General features: G+C 38.5%; 1 protein-coding gene and 1 long non-coding RNA gene across 5 annotated transcripts in view; one reads left to right on the top strand and one right to left on the bottom strand.

The window, feature by feature from the left end:
* The window catches only part of cdk14 (cyclin dependent kinase 14), a 173,594-nt gene that overhangs the window by 50,261 nt on the left and 108,910 nt on the right, over positions 1–14,423 (top strand). For 3 of the 4 annotated variants that reach the window (XM_008411053.3, XM_008411054.3, XM_008411056.3), the window contains 3 exons: positions 184–429; positions 8,972–9,066; positions 12,069–12,148. In XM_008411053.3, the coding sequence (XP_008409275.1) occupies positions 184–429; positions 8,972–9,066; positions 12,069–12,148 (421 nt within the window). Of the gene's footprint in view, positions 1–18; positions 43–183; positions 430–8,971; positions 9,067–12,068; positions 12,149–14,423 lie in introns of those variants that run through there. The other variant, XM_017305273.2, reaches the window with a different exon arrangement.
* Positions 9,561–11,119, bottom strand: LOC145547726 (uncharacterized). Its single transcript, XR_014084024.1, has 4 exons — positions 10,873–11,119; positions 10,425–10,569; positions 10,115–10,252; positions 9,561–10,006 (listed from the first exon to the last, which is right to left on the bottom strand). It is a non-coding gene; the product is annotated as an uncharacterized LOC145547726 (long non-coding RNA).

Genomic DNA, 14,423 nt, shown 5'->3' with positions numbered 1-14,423 from the left:
GCAGGAGAGATGCAGATAAAAGGCTCCCATTCTAACAGAAAGGTAGCAGAGAGACAGACCCAGACTCACACAGGATGTGGAAGACAGACTTACAGTCAGGTTAATCGCTATTTACTATTGACATTGATTATGTTCATCCTCACCCTGCTTTTCGTCTTCTTCTCCACGTCCCCATTTTGACAGATATGTGTCACAAAGATGTCCACACGCGGCTGCCAGGGAACAGACTCGGTCATCAAGCCCCTGGACACCATCCCTGAGGACAAGAAGGTGAGAGTTCAGCGCACGCAGAGCGGCTTCGACCCGTTTGAGAAGCCTGCCAGCCAGGTGAAGAGGGTCCACTCGGAAAACAATGCCTGCATTACCGCCAAGAGCTCGTCTACTGGGAAAGAGTCGCCCAAACTGCGCAGACACTCCAGCCCAAGTTCTGTAAGTGTACTTCTGCTTTGGTGTTATTAATGACCAGCTATTGTTATGGGCCATTTGTTTTCAGAAATGCTAAGTGAATGACCATAAAATGAAAAATATGCTTTACTTATTTAAACAGGAATATATGAAACAGTATGGTTTTTGCCAAATACGTGAAACAGTATGTTTCACATATTTATGCTGTTGCTTCTCAGATGTGTTGAAACGCTGATGGGTCTTGAACCATTTCCAAACAAATGCCTTGAAACTTCACAGGTAGTATTCAGTTCAAAAATACTTAACTTATCCCAAAGGGAAATTAAACGTCATCCCTCTTATTTTCCTATTATCTTCAAAGAGTTGTTGAGGATGGTGATGCTGTGGGCAGGAAGAAACTGTGGTACAGAGTAGTATAGTTACACATCTGAAGAAGACTGAAGAAGGGCTGCTGTTAAGTTGCTCAGTATCTGGGTAGCAGAGGCAATATTTCACAGTATCATTTCCTGGATGACACCATCAGTCATTGGCAAACTCTGCTAATCTAGTCCTTTGCTGTTGCCGCTCCTCTGTAAAGGCATTTTCACCCCTGATAGTAAAGTAGACTTGGTTCTAGTTGGAACCCAAACATTTATTCCATTTCCAGCTGCTGTGGTTCTCTTTCACACTGCAATGTGTCAAATGAACCAAACCTTTTGAAAAATCTGTTTACCCCCTTGCCTGTCTGAAGAAGATACTGAAATATAAATATAAATGGAACGACATCAGATTTTAGCGGTTGTAGGATTTCACTCATCTGATGCTTGACTTGCATATTTATTTTGGTTGTATTTACCCAGAATACCCTGCGCTGTAGCCAGCTTCCTGATTTTGGAGTGGTCTCCGATCCACTTGGCGTTCACATATGTAATTAGAGTTTACTTCAACTGAACCCAGACTTAGGATTGTTGGTGGACCACAATTTGCTTTTTTGTTTTCCACATCAGAATTCAATAGAGCATTAACACTTCCTCAAACCAACTGAACTTTTTGAGCAAACAAACCAGTTTGATTAAAGTGGAATAAAGAGGGCTGGTGTGAATGCACCATAAGTATGCTGCTCTGTTTTTGGAAAGAGCGCTTTCTCCTGTCTGCTCTTCCTAACAAACCATCCATGTTTTGTTTTTCCTAATTGTCCTGTCATAAACTTTCACATTTATAACACTAACTGAGACCTGTAGAGTCTGATATTGTTCTACTTTTGTACTTAAGTTCATGTTGAAATAGCTCTACAACCCAATAAATACCTGATCATTTTTATTGTTCTGAAAAATGAACCGCTCGAGTCCAGGTTGCACTTAGTTTTGTATCTATTTTGAATGGGGACCTCAATAGAAGAGGGCTGAATGGCCATATAACTAAAGACTGTTCCTGTCTTACCTGCATTGAAACATATTTTTAGCCTTGGTGAATAATTTATTTTGCCCCGTATTAGTTTTACAAAGTGAGCGCTCTGCACCATGCTTCCTTAAATAAAATGAAACGCCAAACTGATCTTCTTTCAATTCAACACCTGCAAATAAAAACTCGTAATGTAGCAGAGTGACTCTATTTAGTGTAATTATGATGTATTTGAGATGAGTATTCCCCTGCATTAAAAACAAGAAGTGATCGTACTCTGCTGCCAGGTCCACAATTTCCACCGTCCTAACAGGAACAAGAGGAAAGAGAGAACACCATCTGGAATGCTGCCGATGAGCAGTCACTTCTGTTTGATCAACAATGGGCGAGAGAGCAGTCAACAGTAATGTTGGTGTTGCCATGGAAACACAGCTTTTTGCTTTTGGGAGGCTTTTTCTTTTGTTCACAATTAGTCATTTTGTATTTGCCCTTCAACAAACTATTTAAATATAGAACAATTATCACCATGCTCCTCTGTTGGACTCTCAGTCCCATCTTGTACGGCTACAACAAGCAAAGCAAAGCTTGCAATGCAACTCCTTCATATTCACTCAAGTACATGTATATGATTTGCACACAGTTAAAGCCAGATGTTTACATAAACAGCAAAAGAAGACATAACGTTTCATTTCCTGTTTATTTCAGTTAGGACTCCCAAAACATCTCAGAGAATCATTTTAACTTTCTTGAAATCTCTGAGGTTTCCAACCATTTCCTCATGGAAATGGTTGGAAAGCAGGTCAGGTTTGTTGGTCTCCTTGCTCACACACAGACCTTTTCACTTTTGCTCACAAATGTTCTATGGAATTGAGAACAAGATTTTCTGATGGCCACTCCAGAACATTGTGTTTGTTGTCTTTAAGATACTTTGTACATAATTTTGTGATTTGATTTCCAGAGGGTCGTTGTCATTTGGAAGACAAGTTTGTGTCCATTTTTAACATTTTGCCTGATGTTGCAATGCAATCTTTCCGGACTGTGTTCTTTCCCGACGACTCGGGACATACAGTGGCTTCAACATCATCCTCTGCTCATTATGGGATGGCGGAGGAAGCCAGGTTGACCTCCATCCCCCTATTTCAGATTTTAGAGTTTTGGAGCTCAACAATTCCCTTCTCAGTATCTTGGCTGATTTCTTTAGACTTTTCCATCATGTAGCTCTAGAGTGCTTGAGAAGTTGCCTTAAAACACATCAATTATAAAACAATAGATTTAAAATATGAACAAAAATCTGAAATCTTGAGTGAAGAGCAGCCCATGAAGACTTGGTTTTTAAGCGTAATTATTATTACTTAATGCTGCCTTGCTTCTCAAACCCTTTCTGTGAGCTCCGCATCCTTTGCAGGACAAAGTCAACATGTTGTGATTGCATGTATAACAGGTGTATGCCAAGACGTGGACACACTCTGCCTTGATTATTACTCTGTGGGGAGTGTGTGGTGATGGCTCAGCAGGCGCAGACTTTCAAGTTGAATGATTAGGGAACATGCCTTCAGTTTTCTGGTTTAAAGAATGAAGAAAGGCAAACATGTTGCTCCCAAAGTAACATGGACTCCACGGTGTGTGCACTACAGACAGCTAGGTTTTGATAAGGTTTATCCAAATAGGCTCTTTCTTAACTACAGTTGTAACATGTCAAAGAGAAATGTAATAAATGAGTTTTCCAGACTTTGTCAGCCCTTAATATGAAGTTAACTGCATCTCTGAAGAGCAGCGGGAAGCCGACGTTTCTATCTGGTGAAAGCTGAAAGTTGTTTTCTCAAAATGTTGCAATAACTATTTCAAGAATTTGTTGGTTATGACTGCTGGACAGTTGTGTTCTATTAAAAATGAGATTAGAGTTTAACTGTAGAGCTTTGACGTTTTGTCAGTCAACCTTTTTCTTGGTAAAGGTGGACTGACAGGTTTGCTTGTTATATTGGCTCCACCTGGATTGTTTCTTCTTCAGAATTCCTCTCTGTTACATTCACCATTTTTTACTTTAAAGTTAACTTATTTCACTAACAGGAGTATACTGAAAAGTCTGAAAAATTAAGCACAAAAAAAACTTTACAGATAAATTTTAAGTATTTACATTTACATCTGGATATCTGACCGCTATTTTTTATGTGGGTGCAGTTCTGAGAACAGGAATGTACGTTTTCATTATTAGTGAGGTTGAATGAAGTTAGAGGGAAACAAAGTTATTAAAAATTACAACATATGGGGTATGCACAAAGAGTGCAGTGTTTTTGTAATATTTCAAGTTCAATAGCTATTACAGTTTGGGTGATATAATTTTAATGATATTAGCTCTGATTCTTGTACATTTTAGGTTTTGAAGAGAAATTGAAATCAGCTATAATCATAATCAGTATTAGTGGGTCATAGGTTTATGAAAACTGGACAAAAAAATTGCATCTCTGTCACAAAATGATTACATTTACCTGTAAATAATGCTAAAATGACGTATTCTTAAGAGAAATGCATGTTATTTAATCCGGAAGCCAATTCCTTTTTAGTCAATTATTATTGACTATTTAAAGGTGCATTTCCTTATATAATTACAAACTGTGACGGGGTTCTCTTATGACTTGGACAAACAAAAATGACTGCCCAGGGCCAGAGATCTCTTTAGTGAAATTTATTAAGCTTTTCTTCAGGTGAACAACTTGGAGAGGTGCAGAACATGTACAAAGGATGCCCCAGACAGGTTAAAATCAAACAAATGCAAAAGTCCATCACCTTCAGTATGACTTCTCAGGAGTCTAACCTCAGCCTGATTCAAAGTGGAACATAGCCCTGCTTTTAAAGCCACTGGCTCCGCCCACAGCAAAAAACAAGCAAGCAAAAACAACTAAACAATTACTTCTAACTCAAGTAAAAAAAAATAAAAATATCCATCCATCCATTTTCTTGCACCCTTGTCCCTTAGTGGGGTCGGGAGGGTTGCTGGTGCCCATCTCCAGCTAACGTTCCGGGCGAGAGGCGGGGGTCACCCTGGACAGCTCGCCAGTCTGTCGCAGGGCAACACAGAGACACACAGGACAAACAACCATGCACACACACACTCACACCTACGGTAGGGGCAATTTTAGACAGACCAATTAACCTGACAGTCATGTTTGTGGAATGTGGGAGGAAACCAGAGTACCCGGAGAAAACCCACCATGCACAGGGAGAACATGCAAACTCCATCGCGTCAGCTTAAGTTGCAACAAAAAGTAAGTTAGTGATTGTGTATGTGTGTGTGGGCGTGCTCGCATGCTGACACGGTCTCATAATTAAGTCCCGGCTCGTGACGGCTCCTCCGTCATACAAACATCAATCTGAAGCATGTATTCTGAATCTGTGTCGGTTTTGATTTGAATCTGATCACCAGTTTTGTTTGATTTCTCTCAGCTTTAGCTGATCCGTTATTCTTTTGTCTATATCCAATTTATAGCATGCTGTTTTCCTCCTGAGCTTAACTGAAACAAACATGCATTTCCTAATCATGCAAATTAGATTTTCTGCTTTTATATAGGATTCCTTTTTTAATTTAGCTCTCAGTATGAACGACCTAATAAATATGAACACAAACAAGACTTAATAGGACAGACATGAAGGTTGATTGATTTCCTGCCAGAGACACAAATTAATTGTTTCAGCCAAATTATGAAAATCTGTAAATTGTGCCCTACACAGGTGTTCTGTTCAAGAGGTTCAACATGTTTGAATTTCAACCAACATTTCATAATTAAGTACCCTAGTAAAATTGCTATCAATTGGTCAGAATTTATGGGGCATTTCCACTACCAGGTTTAACACAGAAGTGTTTTCTAAGAGCTACAGCAAGAAATGCAAACAATTATCAACAAACTCATCAAAAATGGCAAAATAAGCAAAGATGTATAAGCAAGGTACATAATAACAAATGTACTTGAATGAAACAGGAGAAATTGTCATTGTTTCTTGCTGGATTTTTGGTTTCAACTGTTAATTTTGTTCCATCCATCCATCCATTTTCTTTACACCCTTGTCCCTCAGTGGGGTCAGGAGGGTTGCTGGTGCCCATCTCCAGCTAACATTCCGGGCGAGAGGCAGGGTACACCCTGGACAGGTCGCCAGTCTGTTACAGGGCAACTCAGAGACACACAGGACAAACAACCACACACACACACTCACACCTAGGGGTAATTTGGAGAGGCCAATTAACCTGACAGTCATGTTTTTGGACTGTGGGAGGAAACCGGAGTACCCGGAGAAAACCCACCATGCACAGGGAGAACATGCAAACTCCATGCAGAAAGACCGGGGCCGGGAATCAAACCCAGAACCTTCTTGCTGCAAGGCAACAGCTCTACCAACTGCGCTACTGTGCAGCCTTCATTTTGTTCCAGTCAACTTGAAAACCTTGAAAAATCCATTGTAAGCTAATGTACTTTTACGTAGTTTGACCTGTGGGATAATATAGAATTTTGTTGTGCAAGAATTATTATTCAGTGTATCATTTTCCTTTTCAGTAATATTTGGTTTGTTTTGCTAGAAAAGCAGATTTGCCTTCTTCAAATTCAGGATCTGTCTTCACTACATTTTGGAATGAAAAGGGGAATGCTTTATAGTTAATCTGAAGAAGAGGAGAGGTTGGCTGCATCCTACTTTTTGAGTTTAGTGAACAGATAGAGTTTCACTTCCTGCTTGATCCCTGGAGAAAATGTAATTTGTTTAGAAAACCTCTGAGAAATGCAGAGCTTATTAGCTCTGCAGAGAGCAGAGAGATAACAAGAGGGGGTGGGAGGGGCATAAGGTGGAAGGGGGGTATCTGGTGGGAACAACGGCCTGCAGCCCAGCTATGGATGTGGATGGAAGAGACATTATGCTGAGCTTGGCTTAGGGTTTTTATAGGCACATATATGGAAACTGCTTAAAAACTCGTTAATAAGGCACGGTGGAAGTATGCTGAATAAGCCTAAAAACATACATTGTTCCTGAAACATTATTGTTCATAATTAGAAAGATGTAAAGTGACTAAAAAGTCATTTGAGCAGCATTCAGCTTCCATGCACCTCAAATTTGTAACAAACTTCCAGAAAACTGCACAACAGCTGAAACACGGAGTTCCTTTAAATCAAGACTGACAGACTGACCTGATGAGCATTAAAGATTTTGAATATGACACTTGACAAAATGTAATGCCTGTCACTGGTTTTCACAACTGTACTCGACCAAAATATGGCAAGGATGTTTGAGTCTGCCTAGAACAGGGAAATTGTGCATTGATGAACAAATGGTTCCATTTACTGGTTGATGCCCAGTGCGCCAGTATATACCAGCCAAACCACATCCAACTGGATTGAAGGTGTTTGTCTTGGCTACACCAACTTGTCTGGTCTTGGACTTTGTAGTCTACCAATGTAAGAATACCTTCCAAATTACAGGAGGAAATGGCATTTTAGAACAAGCTGTTCTTCATTTGGCAGAGTCTCTTCCTCAAGGAACCCACCTGTTCTTTGACAGGTTCTTTACAACAACCAACCTCCTTGATACCCTGATGACAAAAGGGTTAACAGGAACTGGAACGCTCATGAGTAGCAGGATTTCAAAGGACTGTAAAATCATAGAGGATAAGACCTTCAAAAAGAAAGGAAGAGATGAATCAGAGATGGTTGTCAGACGAAGCCCTCCTGAAGTTGCTGTCATAAAATGGTTGGACAACAAGCCAGTTGTCATGGCATCCTCTGCCTATGGCATTGAACCTCAGGACACACGCAGAAGATGGTCCAAGAAAGACAAAAGATTTGTCCAGGTGTCAAGGCCACTGGCAATTGCTGAGTACAACACCGACATGGGTGACATGGACTTGGTTGACAGAATGTTGAGTTTCTACAGGATGGCTTCTCGCACTCGGAAATGGACAGTGAGTGCAGTTTTCCACTTTTTTGACCTGGCAATCACCAATTCATGGCTTCAGTATAAGAGTGACTGCCATTTTCTGGGGAAGAAACCACTGAAGTTGCTTAGCTTCAAACTGCTCTTTGGTGAGGAGTTGATTACTCGGGCCCAAACAGAAATCAGAAGTGACAGTGAAGATGACTTCTCTCCTCCACGTCAAAAGTGGAAACCACAGCCAAATGCAGCTCTGAGACACTATGGTGCCATCCATCTTAAAAAGATGGTGGACCAAACAATTGCGTCAAGGAGTCACAGATCTGGCTGCACAAGCAAAACATATGTGATGTGCACAAAGTGTTCCTTTGTGTTTCCAAGAAGGGGAATTGCTTTTTGAAGTATCATAGCAATTATTTACAGGAAAGCAAAAAAAAAAATGTGTCAATGTGAATTTCACATTGACAGTTTTGTCAATGTGAAATTCATTCTTATGTTGATGTTTGGATATTTTTTTGGGACAAACTGGTTGCCATCAAGGTTCAATTTCAAATGTATGGTGTTCCGATGTCCACTGTACACATATTTCAAAATTAAAACCTTTTTTTTCCCAAAAAATGTTTTCAGTATTCTAATTACCTTACAAAGATTGTGGAATAAAAAAAATGGTGATTGGACAATATTTCTTTTTCTGGTAGGTAGGAGGTTATGTAATGTGTTTATATATTTTCATGATGTAAAGCACTTTGAACTGCTGTGTTGCTGAAATGTGATTTATTGCAAGAGCACACTAATATTTATGCAATAAATAAAACAAATAAAAGAAATAAAAATTGCCACCCATATCCACTAGGGGGTTCCGTAGATCTTCATGCATAAGTCAGACCATTTCTTCTGGAAGATCATCTGGTGATTAACTGGTTTCAGTGAGTAATGTGTTAATGTTTAGATTCTGCTGGTCTGATTTTTACCAGATAGATTTCAAGCTGTTCATCTCAAGTTCTTACTGCCGTACAGCTGCAGTTCTCAGCAGCTGTCAGTGAAAAGTGTCTGAAAGTTACAGGCTCAATGGAACTTTAAAAAAGGCTCTTCTCAGAAAGTTTGCTAAGTAGACTTCTCCTCCCAGTGACGCCTTCCTGCTGATGCAGTGTGGAACCTTTGGATTTTAATAACTCTTGCGATGTCTTTTTTTTATTTTTTATCCCAGAGGTGTTTCTACTCTTCTTTCCTGAATTGATCCATTTAAATAATATTTTCTGTCTCTCCTTTTTTCACTCAGCCCACAAGCCCCAAGTTTGGAAAGGCAGACTCTTATGAGAAGCTGGAGAAGCTGGGCGAGGGCTCATATGCAACAGTTTACAAGGGAAAGAGCAAGTAAGCACTGATCTCATGTTTCTCCTGGTTTTCCTTCACCCACCCAGGTGAAAAAAAAGTATACTTTAGTATACTAAATTTTAACATACTTTAATATACTTTAATCGATGTACTTAAACTGTACTATTTTGGAACAACTAATTTTGTGCTTAGTATACTTTCATAGTATTTAAATAGTATTAAATTACAACTAATAGTATATTTTAGTATACTATACTTTTTTGGAACAACTTCAAGTGTACTTAAAGTATACTTTTTAAATATATTTCAGAGCTTTATTATTATATTTTGAGTGTAATAATTGTCTCAGAATTAAAAATATATATTTAATATACTTCAAATATATTTTAAATATACTATTAATATATTAGTAATGTATTTAAATTACTTAATTTTTATTTTTGATTTCCTTCTATTGATAATAAACTACAATTTTAATTATTCGTGAAAGTCTTTATTCCTACGTACCTATTTTGTAACTATAACTCCACTACAGTACTTACATTGTTTTAGGCTACAATTACAATGGAAGATTAATTACACAAGATGCCCAAGATAATTCAAATATTTTGTTTTATTACCAACATTTTAAAATTGTCCAATTTTCTCACAACTTTATGAACTTTACATAAATGATCAGTTTACACATCAAAAGTGAACACATGAACATAAAAATTTAAATGTGACAATAAAACATGACAGTGAGGATCAACAACAGAACATTCCCGTTCACTGCACTTTAGAGGAACCTACAAAAAAGAACAATGGAGCAATTAAACAGAGAAAGTATTTGTATTTAAAGAGAACAGAAAAAAGGCTAATAAAAAATAATACTTACTTAAGACGTTGTGGACTCGCCATGTATGTGACATCATAAGAACTGATGATGATTGGGACCGGATGCCTGGGGTGGGAAAACATTTCTGGGTGTTTTCTTTGCCTGTTTATGTTAGAAGTAGAAAAACATAGTCAACAATGTCATAGAATCAGTTGATGTTGGCATTAACTATGAAGCTGTTTTAAGTGTGGACTTAAGGAGACAAACTACCTTAAAATCTTTCCATCCATGATCTGAACACACTGATCCTTGCAGGGTGGTGAGGGGGGCTGGTGGTGCCCATCTCCAGCAGCCATCAGATGAGAGGCAGGGTTCACCCTGGACAGGTCACCAGTCCATCACAGGGCCCTGAAAGCCAACAACAAATAAAAAAAAAGATAAATGTTAGATTAACAAGGAGAAAAAATCTTTCCAGTTACCTTTAAATCAAAATCATGTTTATTAAGCACTTAGTGTTGGTAACACAGCAGTTTTTGATGTTGAAAATGTAGCTAGCTCCTCATTGAAAAAACAAACTTACATCATGAAGACAATGTGGAGGTTCATCCTTAGAGCTGGTTGGTGATCTGATAGAGTCAGAGCTTCTTCTGAGACAGAAAAGTCTTTAGGTTTTCTAACACCTGATTTCTCTGGCTTCTTCTTTCATCTTCATTTGCTTAGTTAGACTGCAAACATATGTTGAAGATAAAATCATTGATGAACGAGTTAGAACAACAACCACCTCACAATATCAAAGTCTCTCTGTCTTATGGAGTTTAATTAAAACCAGGTTAAGTTCATGAATTAAAGTATAAGTCGCAACAAACAGCCTCCATGCAGTTATAACATGAAGCTGAATGATTCCTATTGCAATAATCATAGAAGTCACAATAAAATTGATAAAACAATTATTTATGAAACCAACGTAAGTTATATATCTTTACTGCACTGTTTATAATTAAATGAAGATAATTAATAAGCAAACTTACCACCAGCTAGCAACACTTAGCAGCCTTCGTCCCGCCGGGCTCCTTTTGTGACACACATTTCATTTCCCTCGGTTGTTGTCCTGTTGTGTTGTCGTCTAACTCGGACTAGGACGTCACCAGCTTGAATTTACCAAAATTAGTAACTATTGTCAAGGCCCTCTCTACTTTTAAGGCAATATGCGAGTAAAAACGGCAAATTTGAACAATGTCTGTTATCTTCCCTGCTTCAAGTTTTTTTTTCTCTTTGTGGCTTTTTTAAATAAATGAAAATGTGCAATACCCCCACCATCTGGTCTGGAGTGTGAACTGGAGCTAATGCCGTTGATTATAAGGTTTTAAATCACACATCTGAAAATTGATTGGATACTTTCTTAAAAATAACATCATGATTATCCTTTTTTTATTGTATGCAATTTTAATAAATAGTAAAAGATTATTAAGGTACTTAAAAATTCATACATATTCATTCATATTTTGTTCACTTAAAGTATACTTTTATTTAATATATTAAAAGTGTATTTTGGTACAATTATGTTTAAGTGAGTTTAAAGTACTAATTTCGAAATTGGTACAAGTGTATTTTTAGTATACTTCAGATATACTTATAGGTAGTACACTTCATATTTAGTATACTTAAAGTGTACTTTCACAAATTTAAGTATGTTTGAAGTATACTAAAGTATACTTTTTTTTCATCTGGGCATGCATTCAATGATGTGTTTAATTTTGCATGCCGCTGCTGTAACTGAATCAAAAGTCGATGAAAAGCTGATCACAGTCGCAGAACCTGGTTTTAATGTAAAATCCCACACATAGTGCAGATTCCTGTATTTTAATTACCAGAGAATGGACAATATTTTCCCCTCTCTTAATGGTTCAGTGCTTTTCTCCTAGGTTTTTCTAATTAAATTGCGAGAAATGAAAAGTTCTGGTGCTGTAAACGCACAAACCTCTGCAGCCTCTAATCTTCTTCCTGATGATGTTATTTCGTGTCTCTTTTGATTGGTGAGCTTCATTCAGCTGTAGTGCTGCGCCCTTGTACCCAAGTCTCACTCCAGTGCTGCTAAATTACTTTCTATTGACTTAACTCTCCTCTCTCTGTTCTTAGGCATTGTTGACTTTGAAATGTCTCGTTTGTCTACATAATGAAGAAAATCCAGCAGATTATGGCACTTTGTTCTTTGTGCTGTCAACAGGGTGAACGGGAAGCTGGTGGCTCTGAAAGTGATCCGTCTGCAGGAGGAGGAAGGAACACCCTTCACAGCCATAAGGGAGGGTAAGTGGAAAAAAAATCAGAATCTTCCTGCTCATAGGAGGGTAAGGGAAATGTTCCTCCAGCCCTCTTCAGGGCCACAGCTGGTAACAAAGTCTGAAAAAATTAAAGTTGACTCGTTTACAGTCTTTAATGACACGGTAATGTTTAATTGAAGTGTTTGGATTTTCATTCTCAACAGCATAGAAAGTAAAATTAGAATAGTATTTGATGATTTTAAATACACTACTGTACGAGTTAAAACTGGAATTGTGCTGTAGTTTATAGTTTAAGGTTTTCATAGTTGTATTTAGCAACTTTTCTGACACCTCCAATGAGTTTCTTTTCTTTTTTTTAAAAAAAAAGCAACTACAGACAAATCTAGTAACTTTCTGAGGATTATTGAAGGCTGGGGTTAAAAAGGGAAAGCCCTGGTAATACTGCAGCAGCAATGTATTCTGAGCTGCAGAACCCCTCACACACACCAAGGCTGTCTTTCTGACTGCAGCAGAGCAGAGGGGAGACCCACTCTGTGCAGTAGGAACCAAACATGCACGGTGATCCCGCTCTGGATTACAGTAAATTTCATGTAAATATAATTTTTCATCTTTCCTGATGTTTTTTTTTTTTACCAAAAATGCTGCACCAAAATAAATCTCTTCATTTGAGTCACACAGCCTTATTCACTGATTCATCCACATCATGTGCGTCTATAATAGAACTGATTTGATCCAAGCAAAGTATTTACATTATTAAATTTTAATTATGTAATTTCATAATGTTTATTTGTAGTTATAATCGTTTAAAGTATTTATTTTTATGTGCTATATTTTTAATATGATTGCTATGCTCTAACAAGAAGGCCAACCACAACAGCAGCAACTACAGCAACAAATCACAACATGGCCAATAAACAGCACTCAGAACAGATGGGTCACCAAGGGAGGGAGACAGCGATGCATCACAAAAAGATAAAGCTAAACTCATCCAAGTTAATTTGGCATATGTTTCAGTAGTTGCAAGTATTTTTAACCACTTTTACCTTGCTAGTTTTGAATCACATGAGCAAATATGCAATATGCCGATACTCAAATCAAATGGCTCAGATTTGGAGGCAAAGGAAACAGTTGACCAGGCAGGAGGTCAGGGATGGATATGATCATTACCCGTTTTGATCAATAGAAAAGATCATTTGAACTTCGTCTTTCTCTTCTTGCTCTTTGGTACTGCTCTGCGTCATGAAGTCTCCTTTTTAACTCCTATGATTTGGGTTTGTACATTTTTAAGATGCCACAGTACAGCACAGTAAAGTTCAGTACAGTAGATTTAACTAGGTTATTTTTTATTCTAGTAACAAATATGTCTTCGCGTGTCACATGTATGGGCTGAGTGTCATCTTTATTTCCAGCCTGCTCCAGTTACATACTCACACACGTTTCAGAGTGGCAGTGTTTGGTTTTAAAGCCAATAACTGCTTTGAAGCTTCTGTTTAATTCACATTCTGAACTCTACCGCAGCAGTGGATGTTCTGCTGGAGGAGGGGCCTCTCAGCATCAGCCGGTGAAGTCCATGTAAGCGGTCAGTTTTAGCCCTCACACTGGATATGCACACTAGAAAAAGTCTGATTAGTTCAGAAGGTACTCAGTAATTAGGTTCTGTAAAAAAAAAAAAAAACACCCCAGAAGTTCCTGACTTTCCTGACTTTGCTGAAAGTAAAAGCCTCTGCTCCACACGACGCGCTCATATGGAAATGAACCTGAGATGAGAAGACGCTTCTGTCATACAGAGGCTCAACTCTCCCTGAGAACAGATCAGATGGGTGCTTTGAAATTGGACTAATTCAGCACTTTCTGAGTAAGAAGCGCACAGCGCAGATATGTGACCAGCATTACCCCTCTGTAAACTACTCCATCCATGTGTGTGTGTGTGTGTGTGTGTGTGTGTGCGTGTGTGCGTGCGTGTGTGTGTGTGTGTGTGTGCATGTGTGTCCATGTATCCAGGGAGGCTGTGCACGTCTCCACAAGCTGGTGACAGGATCCTGGAGGTATCAGGCTGCAGATCCACACGTAGTTCTGTCTTTGATCTGCTTCTATTATTTTGAACAACCTTTAGCTTCTCCTCCAGGATGAATGCATTGATGAGGCTCTGGCACCAGGCAACTTTCCAACGATCTGTCCATCAAAGCCTCCCTGTGCCTTTGAAACAGAACTTAAACATTAATCCCATTGGTAACCGTCTGAAAACCCACTTAGTCCTGTGAATATAAACCAAGCTTATGTTGCTCTAATATGTGGTCCAA

The sequence above is a fragment of the Poecilia reticulata genome, chromosome 16 (genome assembly GCF_904066995.2).
Source record: "Poecilia reticulata chromosome 16, P_reticulata-male-v2, whole genome shotgun sequence".
Classification (NCBI taxonomy): domain Eukaryota; kingdom Metazoa; phylum Chordata; class Actinopteri; order Cyprinodontiformes; family Poeciliidae; genus Poecilia; species Poecilia reticulata.
The sequence above is the reverse complement of the archived record's forward strand: the minus strand, read 5'-3'. Positions and strand labels throughout refer to the sequence as shown.